We start from the raw sequence: 25,934 nt of genomic DNA on the forward strand, positions 1-25,934 counted from the left end.
AAAAAAATTCACTAGCCTTTTTTTCTCATCTTTCTACATTTGTAAAAACTTTATTAAGGTGTTGCGACCATGCCATAACTGATTGTCCTGCTTTGGCATCATGCGCGTTATAGCGTCCGTGTTTTGTTGCTTCTACCTTTTTCTAGACGCTTGCTATGTTTGAAATATATTGTTCTTCGTTGTGATCGTCAGAAATAAAAACAAACTGAACTGATGTCCACTGCACTTTCATGAAAACTTGGATCACTTAAGTTGCCTGGATTGCCAGATATTAAAGCCTAAACATGCACATTTTTGAAAATTGGCATCTTTATACGTACCAAATTGATAAGCTTGCCTCCAAAAACGCTGCTCCTCAATGAAATAACTACGAATGAGGTAAACATCTTCAACATGATAAAATTTTTACATAAAAAGTTATATTATATTTAAAAAAAAAAGTAGCCCAATTGGGCGCCAACCAAAAAAGCGCGCCCAACGCAAATTTTTGGCGCCTGGAGAAATCAAAAGTAGCACAATTGGGCGTAAAAGCGCCCAATCTGGCAACCCTAGTGGCGTTATGGTTCTGGACTTCTGGTTCTAATCTACACCAATGTTGCCACTCTCTTGTCATGGAAAAGTACTAGATTTGAGTCATTTGATTGAAAAAACACTAGATTCACAAAAAAAACCCACTGGTATCGACATCGTAAATATACTACAGTATCATTTACATGCACAATGTACTAAAAGGACACCCAATTTGTGAGTCTTAAAAGTCCTTAAAATTTCTAAAAAAAACTGAATTTCCATGAAAGTGAGAGCCCTGAAGTTATAGCCGTAGGAGAGTAAAACATTTTGGCGGGGGCGAACTAAATTTTTTTTTTGTATTTTTATTTGTTATTTGTATTTTCGTATAGCCTATTTGTATCCAAAGTTGCCAGACTAGAAATTCAAAAAATGCCAAATGCACCTCAAAAAACCTCTGCAAAAAAATGCCAAATGCACCTCAAAAAACCTCTGCAAAAAATGCCAAATCATGAAAAAATGCAAAATCCTGGCAGTGTCGCATACTTGTAGAGGCTTTTGACGCAGGGCCGGTTACCGAAATTGACAGACCACTGGCATGTCTGCCCCCCGGTGGGCACTTTTTGAAACATGGTTCCAGCATAGATATCTTACATTTAGATATGCAACTCAGTGGTGCGTAACAATGTTTGAAGGCTAACAGCGTAGTTATGGCTGTATGCATTGACTTCAAACTTGGCAAAGCAAAACAACTTTATTTTTAATATATTTTTTTGGTTTTTGTTTAAATAAAACTTTCTTCGTTTTCAAGTTGACGTATGGATTGCTTGTGATGACGTCACATTCTCGTTCCGCATGGACTGCTATATGGAGATTCTGGCGATTGAAAACAAATCACAGTCACAGAGGGTACCTTTAAATACCCATTGTCAGGCATTGTAGGCATTGTCGGGCATTGTCGGCTTTTTGGAGGGTTGTGGAGCATTTTCAGGGGTTGTCGAACATTATCAGTGGTTGACAGGCTTGTGAGGCATTTTCGAACATTTTCAGGCATTATCGAACATATTCAGGGGTTGTCGAGCATTTTCAGGGGTTGTCAGGCATTGTAGAGTAGCTACTTTCAGGCATTGTTGGGAATTTCTAGGCATTGTCTAGGATTTCCAGGCATTGTCGATCAATATCAGTGTTTGACAGGTTTGGTAGTCATTATGGAACATTTTCAAGCATTTTCGAACATTTTCAGGGATTGTCGAGGATTTTCAGGGGTTGTCAGGCATTGTAGAGTAGCTACTTTCAGGCATTGTTGGGAATTTCTAGGCATTATCTAGGATTTCCAGGCATTGTCGATCAATATCAGTGTTTGACAGGTTTGGTAGTCATTATGGAACATTTTCAGGCATTGTCGAACATTTTCAGGGATTGTCGAGCATTTTGAGGGGTTGTCAGGCATTGTAGAGTAGCTACTTTCAGACATTTGTTGAGAATTTCCAGGCATTGTCTAGAATTTCCAGGCATTGTCGATCGATATCAGTGTTTGACAGGTTTGGTAGTCATTATGGAACATTTTCAGGGATTGTCGAGCATTTTCAGGAGTTTTTAAGCATTGTAGAGTAGCTACTTTCAGGCATTGTTGGGAATTTCCAGGCATTGTCTAGGATTTCCAGGCGTTGTTGATCATTATTAGTGGTTGACGGGTTTGCCAGGCATTGTCGAACATTTTCAGGGGTTGTCTAGCATTTTCAGGGGTTGTCAGGCATTCTAGATTAAGCTACTTTCAGGCATTGTTGGGCATTTCCTAACATTGTCTAGGATTTCCAGGCATTGTCGATCATTATTGGTTTTTGACACGTTTGTCAGGCATTGTCGAACATTTTCATGCATTTTTATTCCCAGCTCTGCATGCACAGCAGAATGATCCCTTTCTATTTTTCGTAGGTTGTAAACGTATTTACGGTATACACAAACACAGCAGCGTTTAAATGACCTGGCTATCATAAGTATCGACAATGCCTGACAAACCTGTCAAAACCTGGTAATGATCGACTACCCAAAAAAACGTTCGACAATGCCTAACAAACCTATCAACCACTGAATATGTTCGACAATGCCTGGAAATCCTCATCAATCCAGCACTGCACAGCATTTTGCAGAAACCACAAAAGCTAAAAGAAAAAGAATCACATTTTTTTTTACGTAGGGGGGCCCTTTAAAAATCGGAGGGTCCGGGGTACCTGCACCCTCTGCCCCCCCTAAATCCGGGACTGTTTTCACATGCTTTTTCTTGAAGGGGCGGCAAAATCTGAATCCACCCCGGGCAGCACATTCCCTAGCTACGCCACTGCCGACAATGCCTGCCAGAAAGAATCTAAAGTACTTTACAATGCCTGAGAACCCCTGACACCTAAAAATGTTCGACAATGCTTGAAAATTTCCGACAATGCCTAACAACAAGCCTGTCAACCATTGATAATGATCGACAATGCCTGGAAATCTTAGACAATGCCTTGAAATTACCGACAATGCCTGAAAGTAGCTACTCTACAATGGCTGACAACCCCTGAAAATCCTCGACAACTCCTGAAAATGCTCGACAATCCCTGAAAATGTTCGACAAAGCCTGAAAATGTTCCATAATGACTACCAAACCTGTCAAACACTGATATTGATCGACAATGCCTGGAAATTCCCAACAATGCCTGAAAGTAGCTACTCTACAATGCCTGACAACCCCTGAAGATGCTCGATAACCCCTGAATATGTTCGATAATGCCTGAAAATGTTCCATAATGCCTAACAAACCAGTCAACCACTGATAATGATCGACAATGCCTGGAAATCCTAGACAATGCCTGAAAGTAGCTACTCTACAATGCCTGACAACCCCTGAAAATGCTTGAAAATTTCCGACAATGCCTAACAACAAGCCTGTCAACCATTGATAAGTAGGTAAAGACCTTTTTTGGAGCTGTAGTTCCAGGACAAGCTGAAGTTTTATTCAATTAATCTACTGAGTGTTACCAAAATGAAAGTTTACTGCTGGCTACCGAAAGCTGTGCTATAGCATTTGGTAGCCTAGTTATGGTGTGTACCAAACATTAAAATTGTCTTGGTTTGGCGGTTTGATCCGTGATGCTAATGAAGCTGTCTCAGCAGGGGGGAAGATGCCCCCTGCCCTCAAATTTTCTCTGGATGGGGGACAATGGTGCCCTTTTAAGGTTATGTAAGCTACTGCAAATTTTGCAATATAGGCTAACAACTTCTGCTATTTGCTTTTAGCCAAATTATAGGGCCTATAGCCTAGAGTAGGCCCACACAAATTATCCCGTGGACACATTTTATACTTTGCAGCAGATTGTGATGCTATGAATGTGAAATTTACCTTTCGTTTCTTGTTCAAGCTATTGCAATTATTCATCTGTCTCACATTTCGACTTTCATGGCTATAATAGCGGGAAAACGAACGAATTGCCCAGCATTATCGCTACCGTATATCTCACCCTAAAATCGTTCCGGCGCCCCTCTATCTCAGGTTTGTAAACTGCCTACAACAAGCTTTAATGAGTCACTGGAAATAAGCTTAAATGATAGTTCCAACAATCATGAAACAGAAGTTGCATAACCTACGTGAAGAAAGATTATTGTCTTGATTTTTCATAGTAGGCTATTCTGTGAAAACTTGAAATATACGCCAAACAAAATATTCCAAAGGAGCTCAAAAGCCACCACTCGCCAAGCCCAAACCGTACAATAATAGCCTACCATAGATACGTTAGCCAAGCTGGCAACCTTGATTGTTGATTGTGTCCATAAAGTCAGTCGAGCGTGACGACAATTCCACGATTGCTGAGTTGCATATCTATATGGTTCCAGTCTCCAGAAAAAGTTGAGGGTTGCAGACTTGCAGGTTGAGATTTTTTGGGTGAAGATTGATTTGTTTTTGGTTCTCGTTTTTTTTTTTTTTTTTTTTACAGAATATCTAGCTTTGTTTAACAGAGATATAAAAATGTAAACAAATTGCTAAAGCAATGTTGTCCTCAAGCTGTGTTCTCGTTTTTCACGTCTAACTGATTGTCAAATATGGAATGGAATGCTGTCAATTTTTCATAGGTCTAGGCAACAATTCATTTTTTTTTACCTTCTCAAATTATAAAAACATTAATTAAGCGTAAAAAAGGATTGATTTGCTGAGTGCTGACTGTAACCTTGAGAGAGAGAGAGAGAGAGAGAGATATTGTTTTATTTGCCTTTCTAATACGACTCGATATAAAGAAACACAATTACATACAAATCAAAATATGGCAATAGAAAGGTCTGGCAGCACCGAACAACCTTGCGGTTAACCAGTCAAGGTGCTGCCTGTCATCAGTCATCTTACATTGCAGCATCAGACATTATAACTGTATCAATAAAACATAATGATGGATGGAACAGTAGCTTCGAAATCGAATTGAATATCTAAGGTTTTGTAGAATATTGAATCAAGACCAGCTGGGAAAACATGAGCATATAATGAATCATATCGTTTAAGAACACAAATACGAGGTTGCATGAGATAAAATAATTTAACTGAACGATTTTAACGATTTAATAAGAACTTAACAAGGTAATTTTATAAAGTTTTTTAAACAAAGCAAGGTGTTTGCTTTTAATACATTCATCTAATTCACTCCACAATTTAGTACCCCGATGTGTCAGAAGATTGTGTGCCACGGATTTGTTTATTTGTGGAAGAAAATACTTCATTTTATTTAGTTGTCGAGTGTTGTGCGAGTGAATATTATCAAGTTTTATAAAACGATCTTGCAATACAGGCGGTAGATTATTATTGGAAACTTTATGCATAAATTTTGCAATTTCGAGTTTGTAAATATCTTCACGTTGTAAAATATTCAAAGATTTGTATAAGCTAGTGACGTGACTGAATTTTGTACTTCTAGTGATTGCGCGAATAATATTATTGTGTCTTACGTCAACTTCCTTGATTAGTGTTTTACCTGCAGTACCCCATATAGTAATACCGTATTGAACACGACTATATACTAGACTATAATATAACATAAGCAATGTTTCCTCTAACACATAGTTACGAAGGCGATAAAAAATTCCGGAATATCGAGCCAACTGCAGCGACAAATGTTTAATGTGTGACGACCAGGTTAGATTTTCATCGACATGGATTCCCAGGTACTTAACTGTTTTCATTCTTTCAATCACTGTTTGGTTTATACACAGCCTGAAATTAGTTTCAACAGTACGCTTAGGTACTTTGTTTATTAAAATGTAGCTTGTTTTAGAGTAGTCTGTGTGTTCTGTGTAGTCTGTGTAGTCTGTAGTCTTTTCACAACCTTGCAGTTGTGAAAGCCTGTCATTGAAATTGTGTGTTCAGTTTCATGTGAGAAAATATAATAATGGTTGAAAATCATAGCTGTGTAGGCTAAAGGCTACCAACTCCAGCATTTGAAGTTAACGTAATTGCAATATAGAATAGACTAGTCTTCACTTGCAAATCGTTAGTTTCATCATAATCACTTCATATTTCTTTTCTTCCAAATGATCCATATTTTAATCTTCAGCATTCTCTTTTAGTACGGTAGTTAAGTTTTAGCAATACGAATACAGTACCGGTAGTTACTACAATACATAACCATATGGAGATAAAAGTAGGTGAACTTCCTAAAGAAGACCATGATGAAGTAAATATAAATCAAAATCAGGTATATAGTTTTTGTTTGAAATAACTGTTAGCCTAAGTTTTAAGTTTGAATTATACTTAAATTTGAATGAATTTTTATGCTTTGCAGCAAAATGATTCATTGAATCTTTATCCTCGGACTGGGGAAGCTTCTTTTAGAACTTCATCCTGGCAGTTTTGCATACCGGTACTTCTAAAGGCTTTCACGCAGGCCCGGTCACCGACAATGACAAAGTGAAGTTTTCGATTGTTGAAATCTTGTTGCCAGGAAATTACTCCATCCATTAGATGCCGCTGAATGGAAAGAAGCAGGGCCTGATTAAGGCTTACGGGGGCCCGAGGCACAGCTAAGTTTAGGGGCCCCTATTGGCAATCGCTTTCGATGCAGAGCAGCAGTGATCAACCAAAGCCTAACATACCAAGCAACTTTCCATGTAGCAAATGTGCCCAAGACCATGCAAGCATTAATAATGATATTATATAATATGGGTGCACCGGTGCAACCTATTTCGTACCCTGAAAAGACCGAGAAAAAAATAGAACAAAGCCGAAGTTGCTGGTCGGAGTTGCCGCAAACATTTCACCTCTCAATGCTAGACTGCAATTATAGCATATTATTATCACTAGTCTAGATCTACTTAAACTAATTATTAACTCTAATTATAAAAGTTGATTGCAGTGCAATTTGCTAATGTGAACTGATAGCCTACGGTACTCTTTGAGCTTTTTTTATTGTTAACGATCAGCACCTACAAGTCGCTGGTAGGAGTTTTCCCAAACATTTCAAAAAGACAAAGTTGCTGGTCAGAGTTGCCGCAAACATTTCAAAATTACCGAACTTCACTTTCTTCCTATCAATGCTAGACTACAGTTTCATTATTGTTGTTTGGATTACTCTAACCATGTTTTTCTTCTTTTGCTATTCGAAAATGCGTTGTTTCAATAAAAACGTGAATTGTGTGCTGTATTGCATGACAGCCCCTAATCCCCTATGAATGACTGTTGCTCATTGTGACGTGACCTATCATAACAGGAAAGAAACAAGACACTGGGGCGCAATTGCATTGGAATTTTCTAGCTGTAGTTACATTGGTAACAAACACAACATAAGCTAATGACAATGTTAAAATGTTTGCGGAAACTGCAATCTGCGACTTCGGCTTTTCTATTTTTCTCTCTCGATCTTTCAGGGTGCAAAATCGGGGGACGAAGTGTTCAGGGGACGAAATAGGTTGCATCCATATAATATTATGCCTGGGTGGGCATCTCAGTGTATGCTAGCATGAAATTCTACATTAAAAGTGAAATAACAGAAATATTGTGTACAATGTACAACATTTAACACCAAAAATTGGGGGCCCCCAAAATCAGGGGGCCTGTGCCTCGTGGGATGCAACCTAGTTCGTACCCTGAACAGTTCATACCCTCAGTTCATACCCTCAGTTCGTACCCTGAAAAGATCGAGAGAAAAAATTAAAAAAAGCGGAAGTCGCTGATCGCAGTTTCCGCAATCATTTTAAAGTTTTCGCCCTGAAAAGATTGAGAAAAAGATGGCACAACGCCGAAGTCGCTGGTCGCAATTTTCGCTAACCGTAACCAGGGATATCTAAAGAAGGGGATACGAAGGCTTTTATTACGTCTGACAATAGAAGGGCTTTTGTTTATTGTAAATAATCTGTGTTTATCGCAAGATGACAATTGGCACCGATAGTAGTTTAATAAATCTTGTTATGATAACTTGCATTGTGCTATTAGCATCAGGCCTGGATATTCACTGCATGCTCATGGTTGCTTGTTAATTCAACTACCCATTTACTTGCTTTACATCTAGCCTACTGCAAAGGCTTTGTTAAGAAAAACAGCTTACCGGTACTGGTAACTTTTCAACTGTCTTTCCAAACAAGTATTCTTTAAATATGCTCTACGTAACATTTGCTAACCGTCTTCTGTAGCTTATTGTACCAGCTGCACTACAAAACTTTCTACGATTTTAAAAAGGACCGCATGTTTCACGCGCTACAAACTACCGCCCTGGTAGTGTCATGAGAATAAGACAATCGCTGCGAGCCTTCATATCCCCTTCTCTAGATATCCCTGACCGTAACCCTCACCCTAACGCTAAACCTCGCTGATCGCAGTTTCCGCAAACATTTTTTTGCACTTTCCGCTAACCCTAACCATAGATTAATCTATGCTCTAACCCTTACCTTCGCTGATCGCAGTTTCCGCAATTGTTTTTTCGCAGTTTCAGCTAACCTTTACCCTAACTCTAACCATAGAGTAATCTATGCTCATACCCTAACCCTCGCTGAATGTAGTTTCCGCAAACATTTTTCCTCAGTTTTCGCTAACCGCAGTTTCCGCTTACCCTAACTCCAGGGTTTCCACGCAGTCGGGAAAGTAGGGAAAAAGTAGGGAATTTGAAAACCCGTTTTCCAAACCGGGAAAAGGTCGGGAATTTTGTGAAACCTCCCTCGTGGTATTGAAAAAGTATGGAAGACCTTGATGACTAAATTGTAGATAAAAAATCCGATGTATTGGTATCGGTGATATCGGCCATTGTTTATATCGGTATCGGCAAAATTTGGCCGATACTAAACATGTAAAAAAGGCACTTGCTGCGGATTTTCTACAGAAGCAAAGATATAGATTTTTTAAGGTAGTAACTAACGTCAGATTGATATAGAAAAATAACAACCTGTTAAATTTTTGATATCTCACACTCTCGTGACTTCTAGCGCGTGCATTTTGGCATTGGTTGCTTGCAGTGATTCTTTCACTTAAACAAAACGTTTTGTTTCAGCAGTTTTGAGTTGTTCGATTCTTAAGTTGTAAAGGAGACTCAATTTCTCCAATATTTATCATTTGTGTTTCTTTTTTACTCTCAGCAGAGTATAAAACTTGTAAAAGTTTTTCATCCATACAACGTCATAAATCAAATCGGCGTAATGACGTGACATCATCTAAACATTTTATCGAATAAGGAATTAACAAATTCGATCGTCACAAGTGGTTTGGTTGTGGTAACCAAATACGTTTTGACTTTGAAGTTCAGTGAAACAAAATATCCATTAAGTAATATATGTAGTCAAATTCCATATCAAGAATAAGTCCATATTTTTTCAGGTTTATGTATGCTCCAGAGATCAGTAGGCACAACAAGACCTTTTACTGATTGGTTCAGTGAGGATTTGTGGTCCCGTTGCTTTCATATTTAGTGAATAGACTTGTTTTCGATTCATTCTTATAAGACATTACGTAATGAAAAAATATGTGATAAGAATGGAAGACATTACGTCGTGTATTTTCAATACAAATTGAAGTTTAAAATTTATTCTTTTGTTCATAGTCGTAATCCTCCTTCAAAGCGGTATTACAAAGAACAATTTTCGATAAGGGGGCGTCAAGAATAAGTCGACATGACTTACATGACTTTTAAGGTTTACGTCAGCTCCGGAGATCAGTAACATATAGTATAAGGTTGTCCTCTTAGATACAACAAGACCATTGATTGATTGGTTTAGTGAGGATTCGTAGTTCCATTACTTTCATTTTGAGTAATCATACTGATTTTCAATTTATTCCTACAAGACATTACGACTACGTACGTAATGAAAAAATATATGATAACTAAGGATGGAAGACATTACGTCATTTCTTTTCAATTCAAAATGAAGTTTAAAATTTATTCTTTTGTTCATACTCGTAATCCTCCTTCAAAGCGGTATTACAAAGAACAATGTTGTGGCGCAACATGCAGCTTTTCAATAATGTTCGGGAACTGTTTTTTTCTTGTTCATCTGCGTTTTAAATACCGGTCATTCTACTGTACAGACAGTGGTGTAGCGTAACCATGGCGTGACTTATTTAATTGTGGGGCACTCCAGAAGCAGAAATATTTAACTTGACATGAAAATTTAGCCTCGGGCGATTTTTGTTCTGTAGCCTAACATTCAAAATTTTGCTTATTACCGTATACAGGGTCACCGGCGCCGAGTCCCGGGCGGGCGGGCCGCGCCCGCCGGACATTTCAGGAATTAAAAAAAAATTAATGCAATTTTAAGTCCCAAAATTTCTGTAATCATCTGCCACCTTCTGATACTAGCCTACTTACCTTATTCGCAGGGTTTTGTCGCCTTGTGATAAGCCCTACTAGACCTACTAATTAAGCGATTAGTTTTCGTCAATTATTGCCATTGTTACATTCATGCAACGTTAAACAACGTTGATTCGCCGTTAAGGGAGCAAAAGTGTCCAGCCTCGCCGTTTGTCTCCACTCAGTCACTCGTAGCCCAGTGCTATAAATCAAGTATTAAATTGCGCAAACCTGCGAGGAACTTCATTCGTAGCAATGTTCTTCAAAGGAGTAATTTTTTCTCAAACGACGTTATCAATTAACTCTGCTGCCAAAATGCTCTATTTTGTTTCTCAATCATCACAGTTTCGTTTGTTACGTCACTGATATTAAACTGTGCACACCTGTTGGTTTGGCCGGATGAAACCGTTGGTAGTCATCGTTCTGTAACTGTTGTAATTGTAGATTCAATGTAAGCTCGGTTCAATAGCGCAGTTTATCGCTAGATGGCTTCTCGGGAGCTGAATTGCCGTAAAATCGCTTCTGCGTTGCATTACTGTATCTTGTATCTTATCAGTGCGCCCGCTAGGAGCGACTTATCGTATGAACCCACTGATGTATTGTGTGTGTGTTATCGTGTTGTATCAACAATAGTAATGTAATTATGGAGCTAGTACAGTATTGCAGTTTTCGTCCCGCAACCCGCACGCGCACATACCAATCACAAAAAATATGCGGAACTGAATTACCAGGACCAGACGTTGTTGCGTACCAATTATATTTATTACTTGTTTTCAAATCGTGTTAGAGGAGATATAGACTTAAATGTAAAACTAGGCTAGCCCAACAACCTAGCAAAATCGCCCCTTTGAAAAACGCACAAAATAACCTTATGACGTGACAGTATGTGTTCGCCCGCCCAGCTATATTGAAAACTCGGCGCCTATGTACAGGGTCATCACTCATCAGTATTTATCGTTACAACTTAAATTGGTTGGATTTATGAAATGAAAGAAAATTTAGAATTTTTGCAAATGTATTATTGTGGAAAAAGCAATAGAGAGTTAATACACAAAATATTATTCAATATGTTCTCCATCTGCGTCAATAACTAGTTGAAGACGTTTAGGAAAAGCCTTGCATGTGTCACGAATTACTTTCTGAGGGACTTTGGCCCACTCCTTCTGCAGTTTCGCCTTCAGAGCTTCCAAACTTTGATGGTGAGTGGCCGAGACCTTGCTCTCAAGGTATGACCAAGGAGATTCAGATCGGGGGAAGATGGGGGCCATTCCTCTTTGAGAATAAACTGCGGGACATTCTCGGAAAGCCACTCCTGAGTCTTTTTAGCCCCATGTGATGGTGTAGAGTCCTGCTGAAAAGACCAGGGACGTTTATTGAAGTGCTTCTGGGCCCAGTGCAACAATGCGCCAATGAGGATGTCATCTCGATAGTTTTGCTGGTTCAATTTCACCCCCTGGTCAACAAAAAAGAGGGGTCTTTTACCGGACTCTGTCACGGCTGCCCAGACCATCACTGAGGCGGCACATTGTTTCCTTGTCACCACTCGAGATGCTTCATCCCCATCTCTCGACCAAACCCGATCGTTTTGGGTGTTAAACTGATGTTCAACATCAAATTTCTTCTCATCACTGAAAACGAGATTGGTAGCATGCCATCCTGAATGCAGGAAAGAAGAATCTAGGATCTTTGGAGTTGTTTATCAACAACTTGAGCAGAAAGTTGTTGTTTCTTGGCATGCTTGAATGGAGACATCTTCAGGTCCTTTTGGAGTAAAGTTGACATGGTCCCATACGACACTCTCGACTCTTTAGCCAGAACCTCGATGGATGAAATAGATTGTAACGCTAAATATTGATGACCCTGTATACTCGAGTGCAGTTTGAGATTTTCGCAAGTGGTTTTCACCTCAAAAAGCCAGGTTCGACTTATACATGGGACAAGCTGTTTCCAACTCGGCAGCCTTTAAAATTAACGCATATTTGCTGCGGCAAAATTATTGCCGACCAGACACTGAGTGTGAAACAGCGTCGGCTGAAGTAAAAGTTTTGAATACGTTTATTTGCCGTGATTCAAACTTCAGTTTCAACTTCAAATTTTAATGATTTCTTGTTAATTCTAAACTTTATACACTTGTTGAGCAATACGCAAAGCTCACCAGACAAAAGAGCTGATTTAAGCAATCAATTTTTATGTAACATTCCGTACATTCCATACGTAACATTCCATGATCGTTGAAGTCGATTAGCGGCCGCATAAAACAATGATGTCAGTTTGGCTAGGTGATAATAGCGGTAAGAGACATCGTTAATGCAGGCAATATCTGCGACCAAGACCACAATACCTCAGTCCTCAATCACGGTGGCCATTCATTACTAAAACCTACTATCATGACACAACAAAAAAGACAATATCATTCATAAATCTTATTTACTGTACAATGTTTTTGTAATTCAGTGTTCAGAATCACAAAGACAGTGTTCAGTGTTCTTTTCACTTACTTCATTTTGTCAGTAGTGTGGTTTTTAATTGTTTTGGTTTGGCTTATGGCAGGTTGCCATGTCCGATGGAATGAGGCTTTGAATTGCAATTTTAGTATTATAAATGTGACAGTTTATTCAAACTGATTTCAGTTCGGGTCTTTTGGAAAAAAAAGAGTTTGTTCTTCAAACAGGAATCTTCTACTGTACATTATAATTATTTTTCATACTGATTCGAATGTAATAGAGTCCGGATATACAATTTTAAACCTGTGCATGATCGTGTTTGGAAATAATACAGCACATAAATTTTCATTGATTAAACACTGTTAATGCGCAATTTAGATCAAAATCAGGTTGGGAATTTTTTTAATTTGGTGTTGAAAAAGTAGGGAATTTTTAGAATTTAGTATTGAAAAAGTAGGGAATTTGTTTATAAAAAATGTGCGGGAACCCTGTAACTCTAACCATCGAGTAATCTATGCTCTCTAACCCTAACCCTCGTTGACCCCAGTTTCCGCAAATATTTTTCCGCAGTTTCCACTAACCCTCAAGTTGTTTGCGGAAACTCCGATCAGCGACTTCGGCTTTGTGCTATTAAACTGCGATCAGCAACTTCGGCTTTTTTTAATTTTTTCTCTCGATCTTTTCAGGGTACGAACTGAGGGTACGAACTGTTCAGGGTACGAACTAGGTTGCACCCTGCCTCATGGTTAATCGGGCCCTGAAAAGAAGTCCTTAAGTTGCTTAACGATGCTTTGCTCAAACGCACGACCCAAGAGTCGAACCAGCACTGCTTGATCTTGAAGGTTCTTCAATCTTCATTCCAGAAGTCACGTGCTACCCAACTTTGAAGCTAATGATTGGAGTCAGGCGCGGATCTATGGGGGGCCCGGGCCCCCCTAAATTTTGTGAGAAATTGTTGAATGGTTTGATATGCTTCTAAACAAATGATATTAGTCCCACAGTGGACTTAACTTATCCTGGGGGGGGGGGGGGGGGGGGATTATGTTTTGTTATTATTAAGGTTGAAATTATCCATCGATTATACATTTTAATAGCAACATTTGTTGGAGATTTCAAGTTTACTTTGCATGCTTAGCAATTTTTATTCCAGCAAACTGGAGCTGGTATACAAGTCCCCCCCCCCCCCCCCCTGGTAACTCATGATTCATGACAAAGACAGGACTTAACCAAACATATAGGGTAAAACTACTTTACCTTTGCTTTACTGTTCACACACTTCAATAAACATGTTTTGGTCAATTCCTCTTTGTCATGAGTTGCCAAGGGGGGGGGGAGGGACTTGTATACCAGCTCCAGCAAACTTTATTGATGAACATGGCTGTTTTAATGTCTATTTTATAGCATATCGTATATGTCGTAGTTAGGGATGGGCAATTCAGAATAATTCACTATTCCAGAATTATTCCGGAATACTAAACCGAATCCAGAATCGAATCCAGAATCCTATTAACTTCCAGGCTCCAGCAACACAAAAAGTAAAAAATTTCAGACACAAAAGCTACACAATCAAAGTAAATGTTTGTTGCAATGCAACCCATTAAGGCATTCTAAATGACTTCCAGCCAAATGGGAGCAGTGTTGCCAGATGATGGAAGCTGCTTGGCAACAAAAAGTAACTAAAATGTCACCAGATATTTAAAACACCCTAAACAGGCCCGTAACCAGCCGGGGGCTAGGGGGGCATCGCCCCCCGCCCCTGAAAAAAACTCGCCCCCCCTGGCAAAATCCCAACATTCTCGAGCAACAGCAACAATTATAATGATTTTGCCCGAAAAATTTTTTCGGCCCCCCCTAAAAAAATTGCCCCCCCCCTTGCTTTGCAGTCTGGCTACGGCCCTGACCCTAAATAAAGCAATTTTGCTTAAATACAAATAGTTTTTAAGACATAAGACACTGCCATCATCCATATGCAAACCTCTTGCAAAACGTTTTCTATACGAGCAGGGATTATAGCCTATTGCTAAAAAGTTTAAAAAAATTGAAAAAACTTTCTTGAAAAAAATTGACCAGGGAAAATTTCCCCAGATTTCACCAAAAAGTTATCTGGTTCCAATGTCAAAAAGCTTGGCAATAAAGACCTCTAAATTTCACCAGAATTTTTTAATTTGATATTCTATTTTCCCATCTGGCAACGCTGAACGGAAGCGCAGCTTAGTTTCCGTCAAGCCGCGGTCGAAAAGAATCGCTCGGAAGATGCTGATGTGGCAGACCTGCCACATCAGGTATGCTGAGGTGTTTCAGAGCTAGGGGTGTTCAATTTCGATTATTTAGATATTCGAAATTCGAAATTCAATTTATTTTCGATTTCCGAATTTCGATTTCGAATATCACAACTATTCACCACACTGCAAAATGTGATTTTATTGAAAGAAACGACATGAAAATTCGCTAGAAAACGCGAAAAAAAAGCGATGAAAATTTGCGAAAAAAGAACACAAAATAACGTCTACAGCTCCAGGCCCATGTTGGTGTTTAAGAACACAAGCGACATGGTCACCCATCAGTCGGGATCTCAGCTTTGTGACGGTCAGGCCAGCTTTTGAAAACGATCGCTCCGCTGAAGCCGAGGTCGCTGGGATCCCAAACACTTCAAGTTCATTTTCACAGCGAGCGATTCACTGCCGCGAGATTTCACTGCAGAGGTTTCGACTCGAAAGCGACATCGAGTATGTTTTCAAGCGCATAAAGCTAAACGCACACTCCGTCTACGTAGCAAGTTATGTTGTTTTTGGGTGTATTCAACATCTGATGACATTGAATCGACACGAAATGGTAGATTTTTGCTATGTCCCAGGCAGCAAAATCAGTCATTTTTACATTGATTCAACGTCTGCAGACATTAAATCAATGTAAAAATGACAGATTTTGTTGTCTGTTGTTGGATTGTAGCATCGCAACTCGTTCTAGTGATTATTTATCGCGAAGCTGTTGCGGTTTGCATTCAAAAAGTGTTTTCCTGCTGCCGATCGCTAGTTCATCCATTGTTTTATGTATCAATACGGTACAGCATAAAAAGTTGCCCCCACACAGAAATATGCGTGGGGGTCTGGCTCCCACGCAGGCCCGTAGCCAGCCGGGGGCCAGGGGGGCCTCGCCCCCCCTGAAAAAAATTTCGCCCCCCCCTTGGCAAAATCTCAACATTTTCGAGCAACAGCTACAATTATAATGATTTTGCCCATTGAAATTTTTTCGGCCCCCCCTAAAAAAAAGTTGACCCCCTTGCTCTGCGGTCTGGCTACGGCCCTGCCCCCACGGCTTAGGCGCCTATGGATTCGGTAAAAAATGGATAAAACTGCGACAAAGCTCAGCTTTCACTTTCTGCTATTGCACAACCTAGCTATCTTCATTCTTGAGAAATTTGTGAAATTTGGCATTAAAAATGCCAACCTGGCATCTCTGGTGCAGGACTGGCCGTTGGACCCGCGAGAGCGTGTGATAGTCACGTGATCGACGATGCGCATGCGTCGAAGTCTTTTTTCGCTTGCAAAATGTGACAAGACAGATTTCGCGCCACTCGAGTTACTTTCAACCGCGTTCAGCCGAAAGGGCGGCTATAATTTCGAATATGTCCGATACGAAAAACGAATTTCGAATATCACCTTAATCGAAATCGAATCGAAAATCGAAATTGAACACCCCTATTGAGAGCCAACTCCTTTAGCAAGGGGCATCTGCTCAATGTTGTTACGCCCACCAGTCAAACTATCGCAGAGTCGCATACGCACGTGGATTGAAAAAAAGCATTGCACGATTGTGCATGTGTACAAAGCGTGAAGAAAATTGCACGCTTAGTTTCTTTGATTGCTCATGCGAGCGAGTGACGTAGAGTTGCATGCGCCGTGCGCGCACAACGCGTGCACAATGTTTTTAAACGTTTGCGTGCGTAAACCACACTTTTTTCAGTTCACTGTCTCCAGCTGACAGCTTGCACAAGACTTATGTATATCTTTAAGACCGAATCTTATTACTCGGTTTTATTGCCGGTTTGGATTCGGATAGTTTAGGATCCGAATCCTTCTGGATTCGGTATTCTGAATTGCCCATCCCTAGTCGTAGTATCATTGTTCACAGTGGTGTAGCCAAGGGTGGGGGGTTGGGGGTTACAACCCCTTTTACCGAAAAAATATCTTATTACAGAAAAAATGCCGAAGAAAACATGATCTTATCCTTTTGCTATGCCACCGGACAGCACCATTTTACAGGAATATTTATACCCATACTTTTGTTGAAAATGTTCTCAGAATGCACCAAATTCAAAGTAATTTTTCAAAATTTTAGGCGAAGCCCGACTGTCACAATCAATATGCGAGGTCTTGCGACGGGCTGCTTGTATCTCGATCGAGCGTGCTGTTTTGATTGTAAAATTCTTATGCTATAGGTTATCATCGGTCATTATCCTGAAGTAACCTCTGATTACGAAATCTGTATTATGTAACGTGTATTCTAGGTCTTTCGATTGCTACGTGCAGTTCTAGAGTCTTCTTTAAACTTGCTTGTTTATGCCGCTCAATGCTACGTGACCGAACGATGAGTTCGTGTGATGCAACATTACGTAACCTTCTCGAAGTTACTAGACCGAACAAACCTTTTATAAATAGTGGTGTAATTTGCGTAATTATTATTGAGTTGATTATGTGATTATGGGAGTTGTATTATGATGAGTTGGTTATGAGAGATCATTGCTGTAATAGTAGCAGTTGGTAATAGAAGCAAATATTATTGTTGATCAAAAGTTGAAGTATTGCATACGAGTAAAGCAAGTTGATGCTAATATAATTTCTGATTGAATTTAGAATCGTATGAGAAGCTGCGAGTGGATTACGTTAAACTTGATCAGTAGTCGCAAGCATTGAAATCTATTGCCGTTTACTGTTACTTTGATTAATTGTTGGAAGTGGTGAACCATTCGTTGGAGTCCTTCAAGCGTTTTTATATATCATCTCACCAGTAGAACTATCCGTGAATTTAATTGACTGCTTTTCGGTTTGACCCATTAAACTACGTCATTGAACCTTTCCAAGTCTTTTTCCTGGTAAGAGATAGAAAGAAATCGTGACACCGACGGCCATCAAAACCCCCCTGAGTTTTTTTCAATTTATTACCGGTACACTGGTCTACACGATTTTTGCTCTATAAACTTTGAAATCTGATTTAGAGTAATTTTGTGGTGCTGAATCCGAATCTGACCTCTGATTTATCTTATCACGTCACGTTTGTGAGATAGGATAACAACCAGGGTTGGTTGGGTAAAACCTCTGGGAGGTTTTTCCCAGTTTTCCCCGGGTAAAACTGGGGGAAACCGGGTAAAACTGGGGGAAACTGGGTAAAACTGGGTAAAACTTGGGGAAACCCTTAAAACTTCTAAATGTGTTGTTTGCGGAGTTTCTTATGCAATATAATGACTAGCCAGCTGTTTAGCTGTTATCTCATGACATTTTCCAATTGAATTGCATCAATACTTAGATAAAATAGATAAAGCTTCGGATCATCACAGAGTGATATTTCAGGTTTTTCTTTTGACACTTTCTCAATGCGTACTGACGCACTGTCTGCTGGCAGTACCAAACTACCAATAGTAATTTCTTATTGAATTCAGATGGTCTACCCCCAGCTCAAAGGGAGCAAGTCTTTTAGGCGCTGACAGTTAGGCGCTGGTCTAATAGGCGTGCACACTGTGGCGTCTGGATATTTAGGTGCGGAGCACTGTGGCGCTCGGTCATTTAAGTGCTATTCCTAGTAAAGTCTGTAGATTGTATCAGCTTGGCAGCTTGCCAGAAAATTATATCATGGCTTTCGTGAGTGAAGCTGCTTAAACTGGCAATGCTTTTTACACAAAATGTTATATTAAACAGAAAAATATGTTGTTGTTTTATTGATTTATTATTGTTTTATTTGTTGTTAGTCCAAGTTTGCGTTGGTGAAAGCTTTATCAATAAATTATTCAAGCTTCCGAACATTATTGAGTTCATTTTTAGTTAACTCTTTCGCGACCACGGACGTATACACACGCCTTGGGATTTTTGCCATGATGACCAAGGAAGTATCCCTACGTCCAAGGTTAAAAAGTAGCCTATTTCAAGCAAAAAAAATGTAAATGATGGCAGATCCATAGTCTTTGGCTGTCCTTTTTTGGCTAATTAAAAAAAAATATTTTGGCGGCGCAGTTATCAGATGAGGACTTCTTAAAGATGGGGACGCAGTGGATTTTTTTTCCTTCACTTATTGGAATTGGCAGTCAAAACTGACTAGGCAACCCCTTACTTTGGAATTTCTCGATCAAAAAGACTGTAGGCTAAATTGCGTAAACTTTTTGCTTAAAATTATAATATAACGTTTTGTGTGAAAAAGCATTGCCGGTTTAAGCAGCTGGGTCTGCTACTGTTCGGTGAGTCCGATTCGGTGAGAGCCTTTTTCGGTGAGAGCCCTATTCGGTGAGTTTTTTTTTTTTAATTATTGCGCGCCGTAGCCTAATTATCATTGCCGTTATAGGGTTAGGGGATAGGGGTTGGGGGCTTTTGGGGTTGGGGATTTTTGTGTTTTTTTTTTGAATTTTTGTTTGAAAATTATCGGGTATCGTAGCCTAATTAAAACCCCTAACCCCAAACCTCCTAACCCAAAAACCCCTAACCCAAACCCCCAAAAAACCCCAAAAACCCCAAAACCGCAAACCCCAACCCCCAAAAACCCCCAAACCCCAAAAAACCCCAACCCCCCAACCCCCAACCCCAAAACCCCCCAACCCCAAAAACCCCTAACCCCAAAAACCCCCAACCCCAAAAACCCCCAACCCCAAAAACCCCCAAACCCCAAAAAACCCCAACCCCAAAAACCCCCAACCCCCTAACCCCAAAACCCCAACCCCCAAAAACCCCCAAACCCCAACCCCAAAAACCCCCAACCTCAAAAACCCCCAACCCCAAAAACCCCCAACCCCCTAACCCCAAAAACCCCCAACCCCCTAACCTCTATCCCCTAACCCCTATAACGGCAATGATAATTAGGCTACGGCGCGCAATAATTTAAAAAAAAAACTCATCGAATAGGGCTCTCACCGAAAAAGGCTCTCACCGAATCGGACTCACCGAATCGGGCCATTCCTTAAGCAGCTCACTGAAGCCATGACCAACAACGCACACGCATTAACAAAACAACGTATTTTTCTGTTCAATATAACATTTTGTGTGAAAAGCATTGCCGGTTTCGGAAAAAGCATTCAAAAAAATAACATTTTGTGTGAAAAAGCATTGCCGGTTTAAGCAACTTCACTCACTGAAGCCATGACCAACAACGCACACGCATTAACAAAACAATATATTTTCCTGTTCAATATAATATTTTGTGTGAAAAGCATTGTCCTACGCCCCTCCCTGCCAAGCTGATACAATCTACAGACTTCACTAGGAATAGCACTTAAATGACCGGACGCCACAGTGCTCCGCACCTAAATATCCAGACGCCACAGTGTGCGCGCCTATTAGACCAGCGTCTAACTGTCAGCGCCTAAAAGACGTGGACCCAGCTCAAAGACCACGCCAGTCAGTGTTGTGCTGTTGTGACTAATTGCTTCAGTTTAAATTGCAGCTTGCGAACCAACTGATATCTTCCAGCACTTTGCCAGAAAGCAGTAGAGGTCGTCCACATAGCCTTCCCAGTCCGAGTCCTTCAGTGGTAAGCACTTTCCTAAAACGCTTCCTCGCACAGAAAAAAAGAAAGGCCTCAAAAACGATGTCTAGTGTGCTACTCTTAGGGAAGGAGAAAAGTGAGAAGAAAAATGGAGAAAAATGAAGGAGACAATGTTGATCAGTTTCAAAAATATATGACTTTGTCTGCAGATGAGCAAGAAGCTGCACGCAACTTTGTTTTTGAAAAAGATGACAATTTATTCTCCTACTGGCAGGATATGAAACTAAGGACTAAGGATACATCCATTTTTCCAAACATCTCTTATCAAATCAATGAAAAAATTGTCACCAAGTGCTTAAATATTGGCAATACATAAGAAAAGTTGCAAACAATGAGCCAGTAAAGAAGTTTTGTTCATTGATGATTGCAATATCATCATGCCCACCATCCAGTGCTGGAATAGAACGCTTGTTCAGTAGCATGGCTTTAATCCACACAAAGCAAAGAAATAGACTGGGCAATGAGAGGGTTGCCAAATTAGTGCATGTTTATAGACACTTTGGATGGAAAGAATCTGAAACCCCAGATGAAGAGCTGTTCAATGTCGACAATGAAGACTGTCGACATGTTATCAATGACTGAGATTATACCGGCTCTTAATCTTTCTTTCTTTGGCTTTTGTTGTTCAATGTTTACAATTTTGTTCGCTGACTGCATGTTAGGCACAGGTGAGCATCTAACTTGATAATATACTGGTATCATACGTATGTTCATCTATGTAAACTAATGATTGGACCTATCTATTATTAGATATTAGTAAATCACAGTATTTTTCTTTTTTTGTAGGATGAGCACAGGAAATCTTATAGGTTCATTCAAAATATGATGGTAATAAACATTAACTATGAGGAGTAATCATTATTAGTCATTCACATTTGCAAATTTCAACAACTCAAGTTTTACCCAGTTTCCCCCAGTTTTTCCCAGTTTCCCCCAAAAGGTTTTTCCCAGTTTCCCCCAGGGTTTTACCCGGGTAAAACTAAAGTGGGGGAAACCTCCTTGACCAACCCTGATAACAACAAATTGTTACTTATTGTCTAAAGTGGAAGATTTGGCATTGTGTTTACCACCAACATATGCAGTGCCATAGGCGTCATTTCACGGAATGGCCCGATTCGGTGAGTCCGATTCGGTGAGTCCGATTCGGTGAGTTCCCTATTCGGTGAGAGCCTTTTTCGGTGAGAGCCCTATTCGGTGAGTTTTTTTTTAAATTATTGCGCGGCGTAGCCTAATTATCATTGCCGTTATAGGGTTAGGGGATAGGGGTTTGGGTTTTTGGGGGTTTGGTTTTTTTTGGGTTTTTTTGGGAGTTTTGGGTTTTTTTGGGGGGGTTGGGTTTTTAGGGTTTGGGTTTTTAGGGTTTGTGTTTTTGGGTTTGGGGTTAGGGGTTTTAATTAGGCTACGGTACCCGATAATTTTCAAAAAAAAATTCAAAAAAATCACCGAATAGGGCTCTCACCGAAAAAGGCTCTCACCGAATCGGACTCACCGAATCGGACTCACCAAATAGTAGCAGACCCGTCATTTCAGGGGTGCGAAAGATGCTTGAGCACCCCAAAATGAAAATCTGAGGTAACAACATAAATGCGAAAGCACCCCTGGGCCCTGGTTTGCATACAAAATACACCGATTCAAATGGAAATTTGCATTGCTAAATAACGTTTTTTTTTCTTTCTTGAAAGTCGTTTCACCAAAGCGCAATATTTTCAGTGTTTTACATTTGTGTGTGGCACGCAGCGCCACACATATCTAAGGCAGACATGATTGTACTACAGACGAAATCGGTTAATCGAATCACCTATTTGCCAGACGTTTTGATACGATTATGCGATTGATTCGTTTAACCAATTTACAAAAAAAAAAGGTTTTTGTGAATGAGCTTAATTGTTGAGTAGATGTCTGTGCTGTCTAGGCTGCAACGCACATTACAACTGATACTTCCCACTACTGTTTACAATTCTGGTTAAATTTTAAAGAGTTTACTAGTTCTGTGTTACATAACACTACACAGTATGTTCTAGCCAGCAAAACTGGTCCTTTTTACATTGATTTATCGTCTGCAGACGTTGAATCAATGTAAAAAAGACCAGCTTTGCTGACTGGGAGAGCATATTGTACGATCAAAGCATTTTTCTGCAAACTGCGGCAATCGGACTTCTTTTAATCTCACCGATGTCTGTGACGTCACAAACAGCAACGCAAACATTGGTTTGCTTGTTGCAAACGTGACGGTGATGTTGTGACAGTGAATACGCTACGTCAGAAAGTCATTGCACAGCCGTCAATGGTCGATATAATGCCAAATATATATGCAGCTTTGGTAACTTACATTGTTATGCCGACTTCTTCCTGTGAAGCCGAACGTTCCTTTTCGTTATAACGACGCTTGAAGACCTACTTTCGCAGCACTCAAACGCAACAACGACTGAACAATTTGGCCATTATAGGTAGTCATCGCAAATTGGCGGAAAAATTAAACATGGAAGAACTTGTCACGGAGTTTGTTTCTAAGACAATGACCCGCAGAAACAAATTTGGATGTGATTAATTTATAGCAAGCCGTGATGAAAGGGAATGGCACCAATTCATGATCCTGATGAAAGGCACCAATTGTATCCTGATGAAAGGGAATGGCACCAATTCATGATATTTAAATTTTATGAATTTTTGTGTTTTTTATCAGTTTGTAAGTCCACTGTTCTAATTGCCATAGGCAATGTAGAAATCACTGCACTCCTCAGTTTCAAACTTGAGCCTGTTAAGCGTCTTCTGTTGGAAATGAAGTGACTTGCATATTATCACCTTTTTTCGCCAAAAATCGCACATAGTGCAGACTGCAGAGGCTGGTACAAGTGGTACATGCTGGGTTTTTTTTTTGCTGAGACTTTTCGGTCATTTGTCTGAAATGACTTGAAGAAATTCTATCAATTTTATTTATTTCGGTCATTTTTAGTCATTTTTGGTCACATATAGTCAATTAACTATATATTTTTTTGGACATTTTGACCGAATTGACTATATTTTTTTCGGATATTTTGCTAAAAATCGGTCAATGACCGATAAATCACCAAAAAAAAAACCCAGGGTACATGTGCAATTGTGCATACAATGACAGTTTTTATTTTATTTACAAATGACTATTGACTATTTGTTTTTGCTTACTGTTAGAATATTTATTAATAAAAAGCGTTGAATATTGGTGTGCAACTGTTTATTGTTAGACTGCAGAAAGTGTAGATCAAGCATTACAATATACAAACATATATTGAAATACGGCAGGCCTCGAAATTCGTTTTTGTTGACGGCGGACAAACGTGTCCGGCCTGAGCAGCTATCTCGGCGGACAAATTGAGTCTCACGGCGGACACCAGTTTTAACGTCTATCGTTATTCGTCATGCCTAATCACTTTATCTTGATATTTCTTCACCATTTGAAAACTATAGCTATACGATACGATTTAGAAGGCTTTAAATTTCAGCGAAGTCACTCTGAAAGGCTTTCACAAGACCAACGATGTGCGCTTGAAGAGTCAAAGCGCCGTGTAGCTGGTCAATACGTCACATAACTGATTAACTTCCACCGAACGAGGTCGTGTGGCTTCTTGAGTCACAATGCTCAGGGCACAAGTCGGAAAACTTCTACTGTACACCAACGCCACTATTTTCTGCTGTGAAAAGTATCACTGGGCTTTTTTCTTTATGTTTATTTTTGCGTGTCATGTGAGCGAAAGTGAATTTTTCCTGGGCTTTTTCTTACTGCAATACCAAAACTTAACAAATTTTACTTCATCTTGCTGTAATAGTAGGGTTGGGCAAACAACATGACTTTTTTTACAAGGAGTGTTTTTTATAGCCATTTTTCACGCTGATCACGAATCCGTTGAAATTTTTGACTTAGGATGATGTCTTAGGTTGGTAAAATGCAAAAATTCAAAATGGCCGCCAAATTCATGCATTTTTCAGATAAAATTTGATGATTATGTCTTACTAGGTCATGTAATATGTCATTTTTTATGTTTTTAGGGTCACTGATATCGAATATGAGGTCAAAACAGTGATATATACATAATAGCTTTTTATCAGTTATAGCTAAAACTGTGTATTTTTTATTGAAAAATACTTACTTTTTAATTTCAGAACCATTTTTGAGTTGATTAATCAACTATATCCTTTGTTTTTGATGTTGTACGTTTTTCGTGTCATTACAGATAATCAACAGTGATGTCTGAAACTAGTTATACACTTAATACACGAAGTGACTTTGTGAAAAAAACGTTGTATGGGATGGTTTACCATGAGGAACCTGAAATAAAGACGTTGAGTAAATTACCCGATGGAAGATACATCCTCGGTCGCATGTTAAATGTATGCAAAACAAAGAAAGGACAAAAACAACTAACACTAGTAGATAGCAGCAAAATAGTTGCAACTGAACTTTGCAAAGATTGGCTGGAAAAGAACGTATACCCAGAGCATGAAAGCGTGGTATCCAAAAAGATCAAAAATGATTATGAACTTCTCAGAAATTTGTGCAAACAAGATAACAATACAAGGTACAAGAAAACGGATGCGTGGATTAGTAAAGTAATGAGTTTTAATGAGAGAATGACTAAAAATGCATACGATGTTCGAACAAAAAACAGCGATTATCAAGCGAAATTAGAGAAGCAGTTTGGAGTAAAAATGACTCCAGAAGATGAAGAATTCTACCGTGATGACTGCTTTGGAAGTTATAAAGCTATTTGTCTATCTACTGTTTCAAGTTCCTGGCGAAAACAAAAGCACCGACAAGATACACGCCAATTATCAGCTGAGAAGAAAAGAGGAGAAATGAAATCTTCTACAATGCGAAAAATGGAGGGTAGGAAGTTGCAGTATGAGGAATCATTGTCTCTGGCTGATGGCGATAATCAATCAATCATGATCAGCGATAAGCAGAAACAAGATGTGGAATTTTCAATGGATAATCTGAACTTTCGTACGTCTTCATCTTCTTCCATCACTACCCGTAGTAAGAAATCGTCCAGTTTACTTGATACTCTGGACAGTGTCAAAGACTTCTACAGTGATCGTTTCCCAAAAGTCAAAGTCAGAGAAAGTCGCAATAAACTCAACGAAAAAATAGTGCGATGTACAATGCAATGTTTCTTGGATTATAAAGTGAGTGCTGCGGATTTAGCCGGTATAATAGTACAAACTGCTAACTTGATATTTGATCAAAACTGGGATTTGAGCACTGAAGAAAATGAAGAAGATGATGATGAATCGGATTCTGAAAGCCAAGAACTAATCTCTTCGCTTCCAAGCGGAAGCTCCGAAGCCGAGACACTTGCACAAAAACGACGAAAATGTACCAAAGATTTGACCTTCGTTTTCCCAAGTAGGAGAACTCTCAACAGGTATTTGGAGGATGCCTCACATATGAATTTGGAGATGGTCGCTAATATACTTC

The 25,934-nt window shown here is 39.5% G+C and overlaps 1 protein-coding gene across 1 annotated transcript in view; it reads left to right on the forward strand.

The window, feature by feature from the left end:
- The first annotated feature begins 6,079 nt into the window (after nt 1-6,079).
- LOC145768737 (polyhomeotic-like protein 3) overlaps nt 6,080-25,934 on the forward strand; it is a 28,825-nt gene continuing 8,970 nt past the window's right edge. The window contains exon 1 of the mRNA XM_082580319.1: nt 6,080-6,221. Coding sequence (XP_082436445.1) covers nt 6,156-6,221 — 66 coding nt within the window. The 5' untranslated portion in view covers nt 6,080-6,155. The remainder of the gene's footprint in view (nt 6,222-25,934) is intronic.

This window comes from Aplidium turbinatum, chromosome 4 (genome assembly GCF_918807975.1).
Source record: "Aplidium turbinatum chromosome 4, kaAplTurb1.1, whole genome shotgun sequence".
NCBI lineage: Eukaryota > Metazoa > Chordata > Ascidiacea > Aplousobranchia > Polyclinidae > Aplidium > Aplidium turbinatum.